A 20,692-nucleotide genomic window follows, 5' to 3' on the forward strand; every position below is an offset into this window, starting at 1 on the left:
CGTGTAATTGTAATAAGAGTACATTTCTCGTGTGTTTTTTTTTTTTTTTTGTGGGTCGTAAGCCCAAAGCTTTGTATGTTGGACAAAGTTCAGACTTGCGAGGTGGTTTTTTTTATTATGCCCAAACTGAGTAGCTCGACATGTGTCGTGTCCAGAGGCCCCTCTTATACGGCATGAAAGGAATTGAACTATTGGATAAAAGCATTCATTGAGTGAAGAAATTGTCACACCAAATCAAAATTTTCTATTGCTTTCAAGCACATCATGCGTTCTTACTATTGGATAAAGGCATTCAGGAGTGAAGAAAATGTGTCACACCAAATCGAAATTTTCTATTGCTTTGGAGCACAATATACGTTATTATTTTCATGCTTTCCTAGGAGAAGAGTTTAGTAACTATCAAGAATCCGTATATTCCCGTTAGCACATAAAATGCTATTATATAATTTTTATGGGCTTTAGCGCTACAATGCTTTCCTAGGAGTAGAGTTAGTTGTTGAAAGCCCATAAATGCTATTTAAAATTGCCAATATTATTTTGATAATAAAAAATAAAAAAAAGAATTGAAAGACGGGTTTTTAAAATTATTTTCCCAAAGCTTGAATTTGACCAAGGCCTAATTTAACACCAAAAAAAAAAAAATTGCAGGCGGTAATCTAGCATTAAAAAAAACTGTTTGTGACAATGTGAAATAAAATAGTCGTCATGGGACTCACGTGACTCTTTTTGACAGAACTCTAACCGCTATGACGGTATGTTGTATTTTGTCACAACAATTTAGTTCAGGTGATAAATTGTCACATAATGACGTTCAGGTGGTCAAGTGTCGAAATGGGTAAAGTTCAGGTAGTATTTGCTAAATTTTCCCCTAAACTACGACATTAATCAATGCATGTTACGCTTTTCATGTCAAAACTCCTTCAGACTGATAAATCTAGTAAGTCAGAGCAATATATGTCTTGATAACTCTTTCAATTTATTCGCAACCAAATGAATTTGAAAATTTTCCACCTGTTCAAATTCACATATTGATCAATTTCTTAAACATCACACCTACACTTGAAGTCAAAACTGTTTGATTGCATTATATCGAGAGTGATTACTTTAACAATCATACACCTTAAAAAATTTCAAGGTATTTCTTAAGACAAACCAAACACATCTAGTTACACAATTATGAGGATGCAGCCAGAACATTTGAAGCTCTTAAAGCTTGGATTTGGTCTGCTCCCTTGAGTGATGGATACAAACTAAACAGAAATTGCAAGCATGCTTCCAGGAAAGACCATCCACATTCAGCTGTCATCAGACAGACCAAGCTTTTGGGCAGGCAAAGTCGACTAAAGAATGTTAGATATTACATCAAAAACTAGTTAGGACGATGCTTTTGCAACAAAATGAGCTTTGTGACACAAACTGCAACAAACAGCGTATTTTCACATGTTGTATGGCATAATGAGTGCAGAAACCATTCTTGACTCCTTTTTTATTAGCCTAAATTCCATTCTAGGCATTTTACTGTTGTTGGAGCAGCGTTACCTCCGCATGACACGGTGACGCTCTCGTTTGCGGAAGCGCTCAAGCATGAACTGATCTGTTGCAGCTTGCCTCTGCCCTGCCACTTCTGTACCAGTGTCATTTTGTCTGGAAACACCACCATCATCCTGTGCACTTCTATCTTTGTAGAGCTCAGGATGTTCTGTAAGTTCCATGTTTGTTGTTAGTAAGTTTCATGTTTGTTGTTAGTGTGTGTGAGAAACCACCCTCCCCTTATAGTTTAAACTATCGCTTGTATTTAAATAAAAAAAATATTTTGTGACTAGCATAGCCCTTGACTTACCAGTTTGGTGTGAAGTCAACTAGGTAATCTACTCATATTATTCAATGGAATCAAGAAGGAAAGCTAACCAACCTCTTCTAAGTTTTTCAGCATAATCCCTGCCACGCTGGAAATAATCAGCACTGTAACTTGAGGGGATGCTAAATTCTGATTTTGTCTGCCCAATGAGCCGCTTCTCCTGCAAAAACTTCTTGGCAGCCTCAGTTTCCTCAATATTTCTTAACTTGTATCTGCAATCATTAGAAATAATAAAACATTACAATTAAAAGGCAAATAAAAACTTACAGTATAGGAAAAATTATCATATAAATCATGCATCCATGAGATTACATGCAAGGATTCTGCTCTCATGCTACCAATGCAGATTCAAAAATTAAGGCATAACCTTGTGACCATCTATGCTCACTTTCGTTAAGAAGGATGAAGAATTGCATAGAAAAGGTACTCTACAACTAATTTCAAACAAGAACATTCACATAACATATAGTGTAATAAATTAAGAGTAGGAAAGGGCTTTACTCAATAGGAAGCTGAACCTCGGCAATCCCAGTAGTCCACTGAGTGGAGCTTTCTTCTGAGTTTCGCCTTTTCACCTGGCAGGAAATGGCCCAAGTTAAAAGAAGTTGATGTAGTGAAAGGGCTTTAAGGATGAAATGAACAAGTTGGGTGAGCAACAATAAAAAGAGTCGTAGGTCTAGATAGGTCTGATGTACTCACATACATAGAAGCATTTTAGAAAATAAAACTAGAGTGCTGAGTGACTCACTTTAAGATGGTCAGGTATCTTGTATAACTCATCTTCAGCACGCTTTAAATCATTTTCAACTTGATCTGAAGCATCAATTTTCCTGCCCCTCTTCTTTGCTAATTCTTGTTCAACATATTTCAACCTTTCAAATAATCAACATAGGAAGCCTTAATCATGTTCGGTAATACAACATTCCCTCATAGTCCCATTCTACACTAATGCAAGAGCAATATAAATAGCAAAAGAAAAGGACATTACATATTGGGATCTTCAACCATGACGGCAGTTTCCTGAGCAAAGGTATCTTGGAGAACTAAATCATCTTTGTCTCCATCTCCGCCACCACCTTCACCGTGCTTATTACTAGGAGAATGAGTGCCGTCGCTTCCTCTCTTGTTCTTATCAAGGTTAGTATTATTGTTACTATTGTTGTTGTTATTAGTAGTACTAGGAATGTTCTGCGTCGCACCATTACTAGTTAAGGCAGGAATCCCAGACTTCCTCTCCCTCTGCTTTTGCAGGAATTTCACCTCCTCCAGCGCCAATCTGCACATTCATACTTCATAGATTACATTCTTTCTTTTCAAATTACAATACCAGAATTTAAGAAAATACAGAAAGCCCTAATATGATTATCAGTCTACACTGAATATCCTTCTGCTCATTATTTCTATTTCAGTAAAATTATAGCACTTTTTCTATCTTCCAGTTTTATAAAATCCAAAAAATTAAAAACGGAATTAATACAAAAACAACGTCGGAAGGAACCTACCTCCTCTCTTCTTCTTCTTCATCTTCTTGGTCACTGATTTTTTCACAATCTTGGTTATCCTCAGCGGGCGCGTTTCTTTTTCTGAAATTCTTCTTCATCTTCATCTTCTGCTGCTGCGATTGCATTCTATTCGGTCTTACCACCAAATTCAAATTCAATTTAGGGACTCGATACCGTTGTTATTAGATTCTAATTTTTTGAACCCTAGGCTCTAAATCTCACCTGCTACCCACGAGACTCCGTTGTATTTGCCTGCTTTGAGCTTTTCTTCTGTATTTTGCTTACTTTTGCCAAGGGAAATTTTATATGAACCCCACAAAATGCTCTCTAAACCCAAACTCCAAAGTTTCGTCACTTAAACTTTCCGCTTTACCCTGGAATAGAACTTTAAAAAAGGATGGAAGAAAGATTATAGGACAAACTATAGTAAACTCCCCAACTTATAAGGTCATTTACAAGTTCATATCTGATTTTTGGGAAATTTATCAGTACATACTTAACATTACGGAAAACCTACAAATTGCCCCATCTGTTAGCGAGACTGTCAGGAAATCTGTTATCTGTCTGCGTGGTGTCTAGCTGGACGATTTTTTAATGACAGGACCAGCCCCGGAATTTCCCCGAAAACAGGAGCGAATCCCGTCTTTGTTCTGACATCACCCCGATGCCGGGCCCACTTACTAAAAATCGAGACTCTTTACCAAAATTTTGGCAGAGTCCCCCTGTAAATTGAACAAACCCAACAAAAATTCAACCTGTATAAAAATACAAAATAATCTCAATCAGCAGCATGCTTTAGAGCGAATAAAGAGTTTACAACAAAATGGCCTCCGGCCTCACCAATCAAACCCTAACAGGGGCGATAACAGAGCATGTCTAAGAACTTCAATTTCAACAAAACAGAGTTCAAAGGGAATAACATGAAGAAAGAGTCCTACGAAGGCTCAAGGCTCGAAGCGCACGATCCGGCTCTGCTGCGGAGCTCAGTCAACTACTGGCTAGGGGGCGCAAAACAGAAAATTGTGAGTGGACAAAAATAAATTCAGTTCAGTGTAAACCAACGTAATATAACCCCACCGTTTAGAAAACCATGCAAGAAATCCCATGCATCTCAAAACTATCATACTCAAATATATATATATATATCAAAACAAACCCAATACCGGATGCCAAGTCTGAAATCCATAAAGAACGCTTTACAAAACCCACCATCCAAAACTTATAAATCCCACAACTAAACTCTCGAAAGCTTACCCATTGGCACGACAGGCAAGGAAGTATCCACACCAAGAAACAAGAATGAATGAATAGATATATATATATATATAATATATATAATATAAGAGATATATATATATAATATAAATATGACCATCACCTAGTTGTACCGGGGAAACAATCCAACTGGGGGATTGTTTGACTAGTCACCCTGGCAGAGTCCTCATGAAGAGTCCTCAATCCACCATGTGACTAGGGAACGAGCCGTCCAACTGGGGGACCAACTCTCAGTCAGCACGTACCGTCGATAACCTCAAAACTCGTACGTCTGTGATCAGTCCTACGTGCGCAGACTACCCAATCAAGGGTCTACAGCAACATCCCGTCAAGGATGCCCCGGGTTTCGACAATTCCAAGTATCTCAAGTCTCCGTATCCAAGTTCCAAACCCAGGGAGGTACATAGGGTAGTGCTTATAGCACTCCAAACTGACATTCTATACTCACCACTTTCCACAATCTCTTCTCAACAACCCAAGTACCCCACACATAGCCAAACATATATAGAAATTCTCAAAATCCATATATTCATACTCAAGATACTCAAATATGTCAAAACCCAAAATATATTTCCAATGCCTCATAAAAATATCACTTTCAACAATTAAATAAATAATATATCCAAAATACCATTTAAAACATCATGCATAATATTTCCCAAAATCCATATAAAATATACTTTCAATACCCAACTATGCCAAACCCACCATATATTGCCAAAGCGCTATACAAACATCCAATTCAACCCATGAATATAATATATTCAATAAATCATTAAAAACATTATGCATAAATCTTTCATCAATAAAATCATGCATAAGATTTGAAAACAAAGTCCACTCACAAGTAGTTCCACGCTGCTTGACCCTGACATGGTCCGGCCTGCTGCGTATGCGTGGTCGGAGTACCTAATTAGAATACGTATACGAGATCAATACGAAGCGTTTTGAATGAGTACTTTACATTAAGCATCCTAATTTCCCAGGTTTCTAGTAAGTGTACTAGGAATAAGACGTTCTAAGGTCCAACTACCCAATTTGGACGATGAAACAGCTTCGGGAGACACTCGGTCAACCGGCGGACAAACTTCCCAATTCGGGTCAACCGGGCACATGGGACCCACGACCTCTGTTTTACAATCCGAAAGTTCCTAAAGGTTTCACAAGGTCTAAGATACCCGTCTCGCAAGTTTGGTCCGAAACGGACGGTTTGATCGCTTACGATCGCACGATCATTATAAAGCGCAAACTTTAAGTTATTGAATCGGAACATCCAAGGCTCCGATTCACGATCCTAGGAATACCTAGAACAACATATATTGATTGGGAAACGATCCAACGGTCATAACCTATCGAACCCGGATAACGCACAATATGCGAAAATCAGTTCAATAGTCAAACGACGTCCGAATTGAGATCCGCGAATTCCTATGCACTCGTGGCAACCTAAGGATCTCATCGGGTCAAATTGCAGCTTCACCAGCCTCGCCCATGCACCGCCACACGCGCCGGCAGCACGTGGGTGTGTAGAGTAATTTCGGTGACGGAAAAACTTCACACCCGAGCTCACCCTTCTTATCCTAGCTTCTACTCAAGGTCAGGATCACTTTATTCAACTACGGGAATGTCCAATTCGGGCGGCAACTGGCCGGAATTTTACTTTGAAATTCTGCCAAAACCTAGGTTTTCTAATCGATTTCCTAGACAACAAATCGGTCTAAACCTATACAACAGTCAGCTAGAACTCGGAAAATGGATGAGAAACCATACCTCACTTACCGGGTTTGGGTGGTGGAGGAGGCGGCGCGACTACGGGAAAGCTCCGGTTCAAACTAGTTGAGCTCGTGGCCGGAGTTCGTGGTTTCCGACGAGGAAAACTAGCAGGTCTTGACCGAGACGTCGAGGCAAAGCTAAAGGGATCGGTCTCGTGTCCTGCCGTGGCTGGAGTTGAGAGAGCCGAAGAGAGAGAGGGTCGGTGTCGGGGAGAGAGAGAGAGTGCTGAGCGCGCGAGGAGAGAGAGAGTTTAGGTGAAAAATCTGATTTTTACCAAACTTTTTGAAATATTTACAGTTTTGCCACTGATAATGTTTTGATCGTAACTTTTTCGTTACAACTCCGATTCAAGCCTACCACATGTCTACGAATTCGTCTCAGTACCACCTACCCAAAAATACCAGTCACTGCCCCAAATATTTTTCGGGCAATAAAATGACCAATTTACCCCTACCCTAAGGGTAAATTCGTAATTCATCTTAAGTCAATTAAAATAGACACTTAATTTGTAGTCGGGGTGTTACATTTAAGGGCATTTTCGGCATCTCATGTCCCTGGGTTTCGTGCCCAAAACAACACGTGGCCTTCTATAATTCAAAAAAACAAAAAACAAAAACCCCCAAATCGAGTTCCAGATCTAAGCCCCCACTTAGACCTAAGCCCCAAATCGACAAAAGTGGTTGCCCAGGTTCCAATTTGAAGAAGACAAAGACGACGATGTCGACAAGGTCATTGATGTCTACAAATCGAAGATGCGAAGTGGGCCAAGCCATTTGTCACTGGGGCAATCAATGTCGTATGACGACGTCGTGGACTGACAACAACCCTGGGAGATTGTAGGGCTGCGCCGATTATGGGGTAAGAAGAGGTTGTGCATTCTTTGAATGGTATGATCCACAGGTATGCGAAAGGTCTAAGATTGTGATATGTGGACTATTGAAATGATTACGTAAGGAAGAAGAGGAAAACCAAAAATTGAAAAAAGAGGTTGGAGCTGCCTTGAAAGCACAAAGATTTCTACGAGCAAGTGTTCTAGGTTCTTGGATTTTTTTGATTGTGTTGTTGGGAATGCTAGTACTATAATGGAGAGACTCTGGATCTTCCAAGAATGTGAAATTAGCACTTACATTTTAGGGTCTAGAACTTAGAAGACTTGGGTGATGTTTTTTGTGGCCATTTCTGGGACATTTTGGAAAATCAAAGTGCTTTATGTGTATGAAAAGTCTGTTTCTTGTAATTTCCCATGTCAAGTTGTATGAAAGATGTTTATGTATGAACAATTGTTAGGCAATTTCAAAATGCATAGATTGTTTATGTATGCACAATTGTTAGGCAATTTCCAAATGAACAATTGCTTGAAGGCAAATTCCATTATATTTTGAGTTCAAAATACATACATATTTTTCCAACCTTTGCAACTCAAATTTACAAAATGAACATGAGCACCTAATCTGGAATACAATAAAAAGATACCAAAAGTTGACAAAATGGCCACATCACAAAACCAAAAGTTGTCCTAGTTCAAAATAAAATGGAATTTGCATAAACTAAGAACTAAGAGCCTATGTTCTTTGTCTCTTGGATGCTCTCAATCCTATTCCAACAGTTTCAGCTACATTTGGCTGGGAAGCATTTAGTGCAGCCTTATTTGCAGCAACAACAGCCTTTGCCCTTGCATATGCAAGCTTTCTCCTAACTCTTGTAGCTGCTTTTGCTTCATCCTACAGAGAAAAAACACTTTCAACTTCAAACAATAAAATAATAAAATAGCTTTTCCATTTTAAGGAAGAAACAACAAAATATTTCATCAATAGGCTAGCAATAAAAATAGGCACTCACAGCAGCAACTACAGGGTCTTGGTTATGTATTTTTCTTGGTCTTCCTTTACCCCTTAATAGGGGTTTTTCCTTTTGAGGTAGATTCTGATGGTGAGTGGTTTTGTTATGGCCAGTTGAGCCACAAATACTACACCTCATTTGCATTCCTTGTCTTCCCAACCATTTTTTCCCAATCTTATCTATTCTCTCTTCAGCTCCTTTTATCCTCACATTCCTAGGTCTTCCAGGTTGTCTAGTGTAGGCTGGTGGCTTTATTGTTGTTTGGTTGGTCTTCTCCCATAGTTGTAACCCATTAATTGGCATAATGAGATTGTTATAGAGGGTCATGTAACTGTCCTTGTTGTAGTATGAATTTACATAATCCTCCAAAGCTTTACCTCCTTTGTAATGTATGGCAGCAATTCCATGAGCACAAGGAATGCTTGACAAGTCCTACTTTCTGCAAGAACAAGTGTGATAATCCAAATCCACCACATATTGGTCACCTCTTCCTACATCCACTTGATATTTAGGACCACCAGACCACTGCACTATACAATTACATGATTCTAACTTTTTGTGTTAGACATGGTCAAAAATGTTCTTGCATATTTGATGAGGCCAGCTGCTCATCTTGTCCCTCCTCCACTAGATCCTTCTCATCAACAAGCACCTGATCATCTCTAGCATTGTGATAATTGGCTTGTCTCTTGTTGTCTTGATACTATTGTTGAAGCTTTCACACAAGTTATTCTGCAGCATATCATACTTAATATGTGTTCTGAAATGAGACTTAGACCATTGTGTTGGTGGCTTATCAGCAAGCCACTCTCATGCATTGCTATCTAAGGTCTTCATTACTTCCATTTGATAGTTAAAACAAGGCATATTGGTAGCTCTAGCACATGTCCATAACTGATCCCTCAAAACTTTACCTTTATACGCTTTGTTGAAGTTATCCCAAAGGGGCCTCACACAGAATCTTATCTCAACATTAGGCACAATGTCTTCAAATCCACCAGGCAGTCCTTTTTTCTTGTCAGATATAAAGGCCCATCCGTAGGAATTAACAATGTCCACATTCTTGGCCAACAAATCAATGAACCATGTCCATGACTCCCTCGTTTCCATCTTAATCATAGCATATGCTAGCACACAAGTCTCGTTATTGGGATCGATCCCAACTGTTATAAGCAACTGTCCACCATAAACCCCTTTTAAATGGCAGGCATTTAACCCAATAAAAGGCCTACAATTCATCTTAAACCCTCTCTTTCATAGTTTTAAATAAATGTACAACCGCTTAAAAACAGTTTCAGGATCAACAAACTCACAGTGCATCTTTGTTGTGGAGCCAGAGTTTTTATCTTCCAGCTCATGGCAATAATCCTAGAGCATGGCATATTTCTCAGCATTGTTCCTTTAATGATTCGAAGCACCTCTGCCTTTGCCCTATAAGCTTTCATCCTAGATATACCTACTTTAAACTCAAAAGAGGCTGCGTTCATTATAGATTGTGTAGGCATCGTGGGATTTGACTGAATCCTAGGCAGGAACTTATCTCTCAACCATTTACTTGAGGCTTGTGTGTTTTCAAATACTCTGACACAATTATGAATTGGATTATAGTATTTTACCACCAAGCTTTGATCTATAGGGCTTTTCCAAGCCACATAAATTTGCCATGGACAACTCACTGCTTTACAAATTGCCTTCAGCTTATACTTTTCATTCCTGAAGAAAGTGACCTATTTCCTACTCAACAAGAAATATTCACGAACAGTATCATTCCAGTATCAAATACAGGGTTTTGTTTGTTTGTTTCATGGTTATAGTGTTTGAATTTTTTCCCCCTTGCAACGGTTTCATCATCTTCATTTGAATAAACACTTCTTAACTCATCCTCCACTGCTTGATCCCCCTCTACCAATCTGGTGTCTTGAAGATCTGTATAGTGAAAATCTGTAGTCTGAGAAGGCTGCTCCCTATTTTGACCAGTCTATGAAGGTTGGTCTTCATTTTGACCAGTCTGTAAATGGTTGTCCCCACTTAGACTAGCATATGAAGGGGGGTCCCCACTTGGACCAGCATGTAAAGGTTGGTCCCCACTTGGACCAGCCTATGAAGGTTGGTCACCACCTGCCAAGTTGTCAGAATTACGGGCACCATCTTCACCCTCATTAACAAAACCACCTTCATTAACAGCACCACATTCACCCTCATTTATCTCCTCATCTTGAAGAGGCCGAAAAGTATCTTCAACTGGGGTATGGTAAGTAATCCACTGTTGCAAAAAATGGTTTTATCAGCTATCTCTTTAATGTTATCCCATCTACTCACTATCAACAAAACTAGATGTATTTGATAAGGATGCATCACTATCTTCCCCTTCTGTTGCACTTGTCATTGCCACACATTTACCTTTTGAAGACCTTGCAGCCTTTTCCCTCTTTGGTGCCTCAGGTTCAGCCACTTCTTTACCCTTTGAAAACCTTGTAGCCTTTACCCGCTTTGGTGCCTCAGGTTCAGCCACTTCTTTATCATTTGAAGAACTTGCAGCCTTTCCCTTCTTTGGTGCCTCAGCCACTGTTTTACCCTTTGCATTCTTTGGTGCCTCAGGTTCTGAAAAATCCCCAACATCCTCCGATGCTTCTTGCTCCACTATCTTCACCTTATGTGGCTCAGGATATTTAGTTGGCTGCTCAACATTGCTCTTTGTCTTATAAGGAACAAGAGGACTACAATCAGCATATCCTATATCCTCAATCACCACTGACCTTTGTTTTTGTACCCCGGAACCTTCCACTCTTTGCAGCTCGATATGTTTGTGTTTGTTTAAAAAGGTATAAGGGTCATCAGCCAACTGTGTCAAAAATATATCTATCTCCCTTACTCCTGGCACACATTCACACATTTTCATAACATCTTCATCAGATAGAAGCTTTTCTGCACAAGAAGAGTTGGGAAGCTCATATCATACTCTAACTCCTTAACCATCATACCAATTTTAAACATAGACATTTGGTCCTTATCGCAAAAATCAATGAAATCCATAGTCCCATTTACATACAGGTTGTCACATATAGAACCCACATGGTTCATTCGAATAGTAAACCTATCATCTTCACCTACAAAAGCCACATAGCAGTCAAACCTATCAATAAACAATTGTTTAATACAGAACTGGTGAATAAACAAGGATATAAACAAATGCAGAGGTTTTGGACCACTAGTATTGTCTGGAATCGAAAGCAGTTTGGTTCGAAGAAAAAAAAAAGGTTATTTTTTTTATGCTTTTCCAACAACACAATGACAGAAATAAACCTTTTATGCTTTTCCAACAACACAACGACAGAATTGGACCATGGACCACAAATATCACTCTCAAGCACACTTCAAAGCAAATGAAAGGTTCAGACAAAATAAAACCGCAGGCATCTAACCCTTTACGATGAAACCAAAAAGCAAGAAGTATTAAAATTGCCTTCAACTTACAGTAACGAGGAGCACAACAACCATGAGGACGAATACCCCACGGCATCTATTACAGCAACTAGCCTTCTTTGTGCTTTTGATCAATGCGAAATGGGGATTAGGTTTCAATTTGTGGAATCGGTTTCGATTTAGGGGGGAAATCGATTTGGGTGAGGGGGTTTATGGATGAAGACTATCTGGAACTCGATTCGAGGGTTTTTTTTTTTTTTTTTGAATTACAAAAGGCCGCCTGTTGTTTTGGGCGCAAAGCCCAGGGACATGAGATGCCTAAAATGCCCTTAAAAAAGCGTCCAGTGGACGCCACATATGCAGATAACAGATTTCCTGACGATCTCACTAACGGATGGGGCAATTTGTAGGTTTTCCGTGACGTTGAATATGTACTGATAAATGTCCCCAAAATCGGGTATGAACTCGTAAATGACCCTATAGGTTGGGGGGTTTATTGTAGTTTATCCAAGATTATATAATTTACATAAAAACTTTCTGCTTATTTTAAATTGACACCCAATCTTTGAAGACTTTACAAACTTATAATTGTTGGTGAGGTATAGCTCAGTTAGTTGAGTTCTTTCACCTCCGTTTATGTGGGAAGAGGTTCGAAACCTCTAAGCATTCAATGAATATTTGTGTAAACTCCTTTCCCTAATCGCTTGTACTATAAAAAATAAAAATAAAAACTCATAACTAAATTCATGAAAACCTACATGTGATGTGAGCTCTTCCGTGGATGACTTTGTTTCATTAAATGGTTACATGGCAAAATGGATCCCATTTTTATCTTGTGGGCTAAACAAAGATGTGGAATTTCGCATATGAACTCAGAGCACATCATGTGGACCATATCAAGAATGATGGAAATGACCTTTATGGCCAGGTCTTGACTACCTTGGGCTAAGGAGATCAACCCAAGTCAAGCCCAATAAGACATTGATCTAGGAGGATCTACCAACAAAAATAAACGTAATATATAATTTATTAGATTATTAGATTATTTAAAACCATAAAAACTAATGATTCATAACGAATTGTTATAAACCATAGATAAAAAAAAAATTAATGGTTTTAAATGGGTGAGATTTTAGGCAATTCATTCTTTATGGCTTAAAATAATTTTCTATTTTAGTTTAGTTAATTTTAGCAACCAAACCTTGTATAAATACATAAGTTATTCATTGAAATGAATTAAGCAATTCTGAAAGAAGAACTCAAAGTAGTTCCGTACTTTCTTCCTTTTGTTTCTCTAATTGGCTTAAAATTTCTCTCGTTCCCTTTTTCCTATAAACTAAGAATTCATAGTTCTATCGACTAGAAGTTTTGGATCAAGTGGTATCAGAGCACCATATCCGATAGGGTGACAGTGGTTTATGGTCTCAACTCGCAACCAACGTAAAGCTTCTGGAGAAGAACTTTTAGGTCCTTTGCTCATACACCGAAAGTCAAGGTCCAAGAGAGACATTATGACGGGAGAAAACAAACAGGATACATCTAGTGATGGAGATCGCATCACTAAGCTTAAGCAACAAGCTAAAAACTTGTCTGCATCAATCCTTAAACTCATGGAGAGTTTGAAGACTAGAAAACCTTCACGTCCATCAACTTCATATGAGCCTGATCAAAAGTTCAAGAAAAAGATTGTTGAGGATAGCGAAGATGTAGACAACACACAAGCTGATCTACCGAAAAAGGAAGCTGAATCAAGTGACAACAAAAATTCTATTGATACCTTAAAATTTGATTTTAAGGTTGATATCCCTACATATAAAGGAGATGTTGATCCAAAAAAGCTAGATAACTGGATAGACACATTAGAAACTTATTTCACAGTTTATAAGTATTCTAATGTGCAAAAGATAAAATTTACTAGTTTGAAACTTTCAAGCCATGCCCTTACATGGTGGAAGTCCTATCGGAGACGGTATGATGTCTCATAATTGACTTGGAAGAACTTCAAGATGCTTTTGAGAAAACAATTCTATCCAGTTGGCTATGAAGATGAAAGATGGTATAAGTGGCAACACTTCAGACAAAGATTTGGGCAGCCTGTACAAGAGTATACAACAGAGTTCCACAACCAAGCTATGGTTCTGGACATCGACGTCGACGACTATGATGTTTTCATGAAGTATACTGGAGGTCTTGCCGACTATATACGGAAAGAACTAAAATTGTTCATTGTAATACTATTGACAAAGCTACTATGAAGGCCATCGCCATGGAGGCAAAAAATAAAATAACTGACAAAAAAGATGGCAGATCAAAATCTGTCAACAAAATTGACTGGCAAAAAAAGCAGAAGCAGAGCAAGGAAGGTCAAACATAGAAAGTCTACTATGATTACTGTCAAACCAGTAAACATGAAAAAGACAAGTGCTGGATAATCCATCCTGAGTTGCGGCCAAAGCACAAGAAAAACAACCAGGAAAGAAATGACAGAAAAGCCACTTTAACTGCACAACAGACATAAAAGCTTACAGAGTTGAAGCAACCTGATATTACACTTACCCTTATGACAAGACCAGCAGATACTGAAGACACGTACAACTGTGAAGCGCTATTTCATGTGAATATTCAGGTGAAGCAAAGTATTGTACAAGCTATCATTGACCCTAGAAGTCAGAAAAACATGATTTCAAAGGCTTTAGTAAGAAAAATGGGTTTAGACAACACCACATCCTAAGTTGTACCTGCTGGGATGGATTCAGAAGGACGTTGACTTACAGATCACGAAGCGATGCACCTTCAAATTTGCTATTCGCAATCGATATATCGATGAGGTGACATGTGAGGTGGTTCCTTTGGAGCTTTGCCAGGTCATATTAAGCAGTCCATATTTATGCGACCGAGATGTCATTCACTATCAGAGGCTTCGCAAGTATGACTTGTGAAGGATGAGAAGGAGTTTTACATCAACGATTGCAAGCCTCAAGCTACAGATAATTTGATGACAGTTAATGAAGCCAAGAGGTTAGTCAATTCATGTGGACGATACATTTTGTTGATGATTCAACTACAAGATCAGAGTTCTAGAGCTATGACATTGTCTACTTTGTCTTTATCTCCCATGCAATGCTCAAACATAGGGAATTGCAAGAGAGTTCAAGGACTTATTTCAGGATGTGCTTGTTTGCCACTGAGGAGAGCTGTGGAGCATGATATCCAATTGGTAGAAGATTCACCTTTACCAAAGTTAGGTTTGTATCGCACTTCTCTGACGGAATCTGATGAGATCAAGAAGCAAATTCAAGGACTTCTTGAATAAAGAGTCATCAAACCTAGCTGCCCACCATGTGGTTCGCCAGTATTACTTGTGCCTAAGAAAGACGGAGGTTGGCGTATGTATGTAGATTATAGGGCACTCAACAAAATAACCATTAAGAATCGATATCTATTGCAAAGGATTGATGACTTGTTAGATCAATTACATAGTGCTCATTACTTTACAAAGTTAGATCTCAAATCCGGGGATCACCAAGTTTGCATCCATGAAGAAGACACTTGGAAGATTTCTTTCAAGACTAAGGAGGGACTCTTCGATTGGTTAGTCATGCCATTTGGGTTATGTAATGCTCCAGCTACCTTCATGCAATTGATGAATGAGGTACTCCGCCCTTTCATTGGCGACTTCATCATTGTATACTTAAATGACATTCTCATATTTAGTGTCACATGGGATGACCATCTTCATCATATTGCTCAAGTTTTGGAGGTTCTACGAACAAATCAGTTACAGTTAAACGGTAAGAAGTGTGAATTTAGGAAACAACACCTTGTATACCTGGGATTCATTGTTGGTGCAGAAGAACTGAAAATTGACCTAGAGAAAGTACATGTGATTTCTCAAATTGCAGCACCCTTACATTCTCTTATAAAGGCCAATCAAAAGTTTGAATGGTCGAGAAACCATGAAGAATCTTTCCAATTGTTGAAACAAAAGATTACAGAGGCCCTAGTACTAGCATTACTGAATCTGCAAAAACCATTTAAAGTGGAAGCAGATGCATTGAACTATGCCATGGGAGAGCCATATTATTTCAGGATAGGAAACCATTTGAAGTGGAAGCAGATGCATCAAACTATGCCATGGGAACCATATTATTTCAAGATGGGAAACCAGTTGCATACCATTCTGAGATGTTTAGTTAACCGGTATAAAACTATTCAACTTACGACAAGGAGCTGTATGCAATGCATCAAGTAGTGAAGCATTGGAGAGCTTACTTGTTGGGAAAAGAAGTTGTAGTTCACTCATATCATAAACCTCTTCAGTTTTTAACTACATAGTCTAAGTTATAGCAAGCTTGCCATATGAAATGGATGTCTTACCTACAACAATACAATATTGTGATAAAGTACAAGAAGGGAGCAACTAATAAGTTGGCAAATATGTTATCTAGACCATCTACACCAGTTAGTTCTGTATTGCTAGTGGGTATGAAAATCCAACCCATTGTTCCTTCTGAATATGCCAAAGGGTATGACATAGATGCTTATTTCAACTCAGCCTATGCTAAGCTACAAAAAGGAAGGACTAGTGAGTTCCAATTGAATGATGGACTAATGTACAAAGGAACACAATTGTGCATTTCAGAAGATGGCAACAGATTGCAGTGGATTCGTGGGGAAGCCTTTTAACAAGTTAGGACTGTATCTTCCATTGCCAATACCTAGCCGACCTTAGGAGAGTATCTCGATGGATTTCTTAGGTAGATTGCCTAAAACCAAGTCTGGAAATTACTACTTGTTTGTGATAGTAGATCGTTTCAGTAAGATGGTGATTCTCATTCCATGCAAAGACCATTACTGGAGAAGGAGCTGCTAAGTTATTTTTCTCAACATGTTTGTAAGCATTTTGGCTTACTTGCATCAATTATTTCTGACAAAGACAGTCGATTCTTAGGCCATTTTTGGAGGTCGTTATGGGGAATGATGGATACTAGATTGAAAAGAAGCACTGCATTTCATTCACAGACAGATGGGCAAACAGAGGTCGTAAACCGGACTATGGTACACTTATTGAGGGGTTACAATTCCAAGCATCCGAAGACTTAGGATGAAAGTCTCTCTTACTTACAGTTTGCTTTTAACATAGCAATTCATGGCTTTACACTCAAATCTCCATTTGAGGTTTGTTTAGGTTATTTACCCCAGAGTCCTTTTGATTTAGTATTCACTATGAGTGACAAACCATTAAGTGGGAAAGAAGAAGAAAAACATATTTGAGCACCGAAATTTCTCGAACAAGTCAGAAAGATTCATACTGAAGTGGAGGCACAACTGAAACGTTTTCATCAATGATATAAAGCTCGCTATGATAAGCATCGTGTGCCATGTAACTTCAAAGAAGGTGATCTAGTATGATTACACCTTGGAAAGGAGCGGCTAACCAGTGAAAGTAAGAAACTAAAGCCTATATGGACTGTTCAAGATCATCAAACAAATTGGTGATAATGCCTTTCAACTTCAATTATACATGCATATGTACTCGGTCATCAATGCCGAGAATCTTAAACTTTGTGAGCCATCTCTACTTGATGATGATCCCGACAAAGACACACGCCTTCCACCAATTGATGACTTAAAAATTGAACGAGAAGATCCTTTGCAAGAAGATTGTATCTTGGAACAGAAGGTTCGTGAGACTCGACATGGAAAGTAGGAGTATTTCTGTATTGGCAGAAAAGATCAACTTCCTAGCAAGTCGAAGTGGTATATTGGAGGCAATGCAATAATAGAGTTTTCTCATCTCCCAATTTAGCTTGACCAGAAGCTCAGGCATCTTAAATAGGGGAGCCATGATCTAGGAGGATCTACCAACAAAGATAAACGTAATATAATATAATTATATTTTTTTAATTATATTATATTATATTATTAAATTATTTAAAATCATAAAAACTAATAGTTCATAACGAATTGTTATAAACCATAAAAAGTTAATGGTTTTAAATGGGTGAGATTTTAGGCAATTCATTCTTTATGGCTTGTATAAATATGTAAGTTATTGATTGAAATGAATCAAGCAATTCTGAAAGCAGAACTTAAAGTAGTTCCTTGGTTTCTTTCTTTTGTTTCTCTAATTGTCTTAAAATTCCTCTCATTCCATTTTTCCTATAAACTAGGAATTCATAATTCTATCAACTAGAAGTTTTGGATCAGACATAGGTCGCATGGCTCGTAAGCCGGCAACAACCTCAATTAGCCTAGCAGGGCCTAAGGAACGTCAATTGAGGAGTTATATGAAATTATCTCAAAACCTTATTACTATGATTTCTAACATTATGTGAATAAATAATAAAACTCAATGGGTTGTGTGAAAACATGATAAATATCAAGAGGTGTCTTTGTAATTAACCACGAGTGTAAATTTGTCATTTTGATAATGTTTTATGATGTCAACCATTTTTGGATGAAGTTTTAACAAAAGTGATTTTATGAGACAATTTGAAAATAGGTATCAGTATAAATAAGTCATTTATAAAGGGTGGAAAATGTAAATAGCGATAAATATTTAACTTGGTGGAGAACTTCACGTATTGTTTCTTTCGATGTGGGACACATGCGAAGGCAAAACACATTATTAGGCGCTAACTTGGATCCTCTTCAATAACATTTTTTATAAAGGGATTCTACGACATTATTAGAAAGCAAAACATCACTTTTGGTCCCTATATTTTTTGGAATTTTCACTTTGGTCCCTGTAGTTTCAATTATAACACTTTGACCCATATAGTTTGATATCCTTGCAAGTCAAGAACAAGTCCAAATTTTCATCCAATTTTGTGAATGAATAAGAACGTGTCACTGATGTAGACGGGTATTTTGGAAAGAATTTTATACGGTTTTGGACAAAATAAGCAATGTGTCCTAAAATTATGAGGATATCAAACTACAAGAGTCAAATTGCCAAAATTGAAACTATAAGAACCAAAGTGGAAAACTAGAACAAGGGTCGAATTTCCAAAATTCAATGATGTTTATAATGCACCGTTAAACTATAAAACCTTTAACGGTCACATGCATCCTCTAAAGGTAATAGCATCTATGACATCTACCCCGATGAAGACATTTTTAATGACGTGCTAATCCGAGTGTTGTGGTATGTGTGTCATAAACTATATTCAATGACGCTCATATAAAACGCATCATGGATGATATAATTTAATTACGTGTATTTTAGACTCATCATTAAAATTGTGTCATTAAAAAGGCATGTGTTTGTTGTAGTGACGGAGCTTAAATGACTTTTTGCGAAATTAAAAACCTAAATTTTTACACATTGTAAATATTAATGAAGGAACCTAGATTTGTTCTCCACTATTTGATTTATCCCGTATTCATGTAGCCTGTTTTGAGATTTTTTTTTTCAATCATTCGAAAAGTATTTAGATAAAATAAATGGTCCATTTTAATCTCTTGAGTCTTAACAGAGAAGAAAGCATTCTAATGTGGTTTTGTGGTACAGCAAAAAATAAAAAGAATCTAATGTGGGCTCATCACGAAACTTACGCCTTGGGGTTCAATACTTTGATCAAAGTCGACAATTTTATTTTCCATATTCATATACATTAATTCTAAAGTAACGTTGATCAAAAATCAAATTCCCAAGAGATCGGGACATCGAGCGAAATTAAAAGATTGAATTTGAAGCAATGATAGAGGGAGGAGGAAAGAAAAATAGAAAAATGAATGGAAATAGGTGGCAGCGTGGAGTGAAGAATTAACTATATATAAAAATAAATATTGTATTTTAATTAACTCTTTGGAGCAAGCTTGGATTTGATCTTGTCAATCTCCTTGGTACCAAGCTGGAAGGCTTTGGTCAAGACCTCGTCAGGAACAGGAGGTGTTGCCGTGAACAATGCTGCAGGGATGGATTGAGTACCAGGCAATTGGCTGTTGAAGGCAGCAATTACAGCAGCGGCCTTGTCCCCGTTGTTCTTCTGGAAGTGAACGAGACCCCTAGGAAACACAAAGATCTCGCCTTTGTTGATGGTCTTGGAAACCAGCTTGTTTGCTGTGGTGATGAATCCCACATCCAATTCGCCGACCAGCACAAATACTATCTCAGTGGCACGCTGGTGGGTGTGAGGTGGGTTAAGTCCACCAGGTGCATAGTCGATGCGCGACAGGGACACGCCCAGTGTGTTGAGGCCTGGAACCTTTTCCACATTAGCTGCAGTTACGATAGAGCCCACTGAGTTGTTGATCAGCCCTGGCTTAGCAAGGCCGTCGAAGAAGAAATCAGCTGCCGTCACATTTGCATCATCCTTGCATGCAAACCCGTTCACTTTTACCCCCCCTACGTACGTACAATCATGCATGCATAATATATAATTACATTAATTACATCCATCATCAATCAACACAACATTAATATATATATATATATAGAGAGAGCCTATAGGGTTATATATATGTTTCAGTCCTGTCACTTGTGATTGTGTGTGTACGTACGCCGGCCGTAGCAAATAATTACGAATATATCCAAAGGATATTAATTATAGCTAGTGTATACATAGAATAGAATAGAGTATGTACGATTCATACCTGAAGAAGATGGTAGAGCCACGCAGACATCTTGAAGCAAGTCCGGGTCCGATGCAAGTGCACCGGAGAACGCAGCAGTGAATGTGAAGATGGCTAGATATGCAACAAAGTTGGCAGCCATTGCTTAATTGATCCAAGAACACGATGATAAATATCACAAGTGAAACAAATTCATTAAAGTATATATATATATACATATAGCCTCATGCTAAATATATTATATAATGGAGGAAGAGAGCGAAGGATTATTCCAAGTTTGGTTGATCTGGTAGAAATTAAGATGAGGGCGATTGCTGTACAACTTAAGCAAAAACGACATATGAGAGGTTTTTAACTTAAATACAAAGAAAGCCATTTGAAATCCAGCAAATGAGGAGCCATGAGCTCAGATGGCAGTGCCCCGTTGGGGCTATGTTGGGTG

The 20,692-nt window shown here is 38.2% G+C and overlaps 2 protein-coding genes across 2 annotated transcripts; both read right to left on the reverse strand.

Annotated features, from left to right (window-relative positions):
- Positions 1–1,059: 1,059 nt before the first annotated feature.
- LOC117623470 (protein COP1 SUPPRESSOR 2) lies at positions 1,060–3,750 on the reverse strand. Its single transcript, XM_034354462.1, has 7 exons — positions 3,583–3,750; positions 3,361–3,495; positions 2,847–3,134; positions 2,607–2,730; positions 2,360–2,433; positions 1,913–2,070; positions 1,060–1,699 (listed from the first exon to the last, which is right to left on the reverse strand). The coding sequence occupies exons 2-7, from the start codon at positions 3,483–3,485 to the stop codon at positions 1,536–1,538; spliced, it is 933 nt and encodes a 310-aa protein (XP_034210353.1). The 5' UTR covers positions 3,486–3,495; positions 3,583–3,750; the 3' UTR covers positions 1,060–1,535.
- A 15,459-nt stretch (positions 3,751–19,209) lies between these two features.
- On the reverse strand, positions 19,210–20,441 carry LOC117621086 (germin-like protein subfamily 2 member 4). Its single transcript, XM_034351365.1, has 2 exons — positions 20,272–20,441; positions 19,210–20,023 (listed from the first exon to the last, which is right to left on the reverse strand). Exons 1-2 carry the CDS (start codon positions 20,390–20,392, stop codon positions 19,476–19,478), a joined length of 669 nt encoding a protein of 222 aa, XP_034207256.1. The 5' UTR covers positions 20,393–20,441; the 3' UTR covers positions 19,210–19,475.
- Between the last annotated feature and the right edge of the window lie 251 nt (positions 20,442–20,692).

Source organism: Prunus dulcis, chromosome 3 (assembly GCF_902201215.1).
Source record: "Prunus dulcis chromosome 3, ALMONDv2, whole genome shotgun sequence".
Classification (NCBI taxonomy): Eukaryota; Viridiplantae; Streptophyta; class Magnoliopsida; order Rosales; family Rosaceae; genus Prunus; species Prunus dulcis.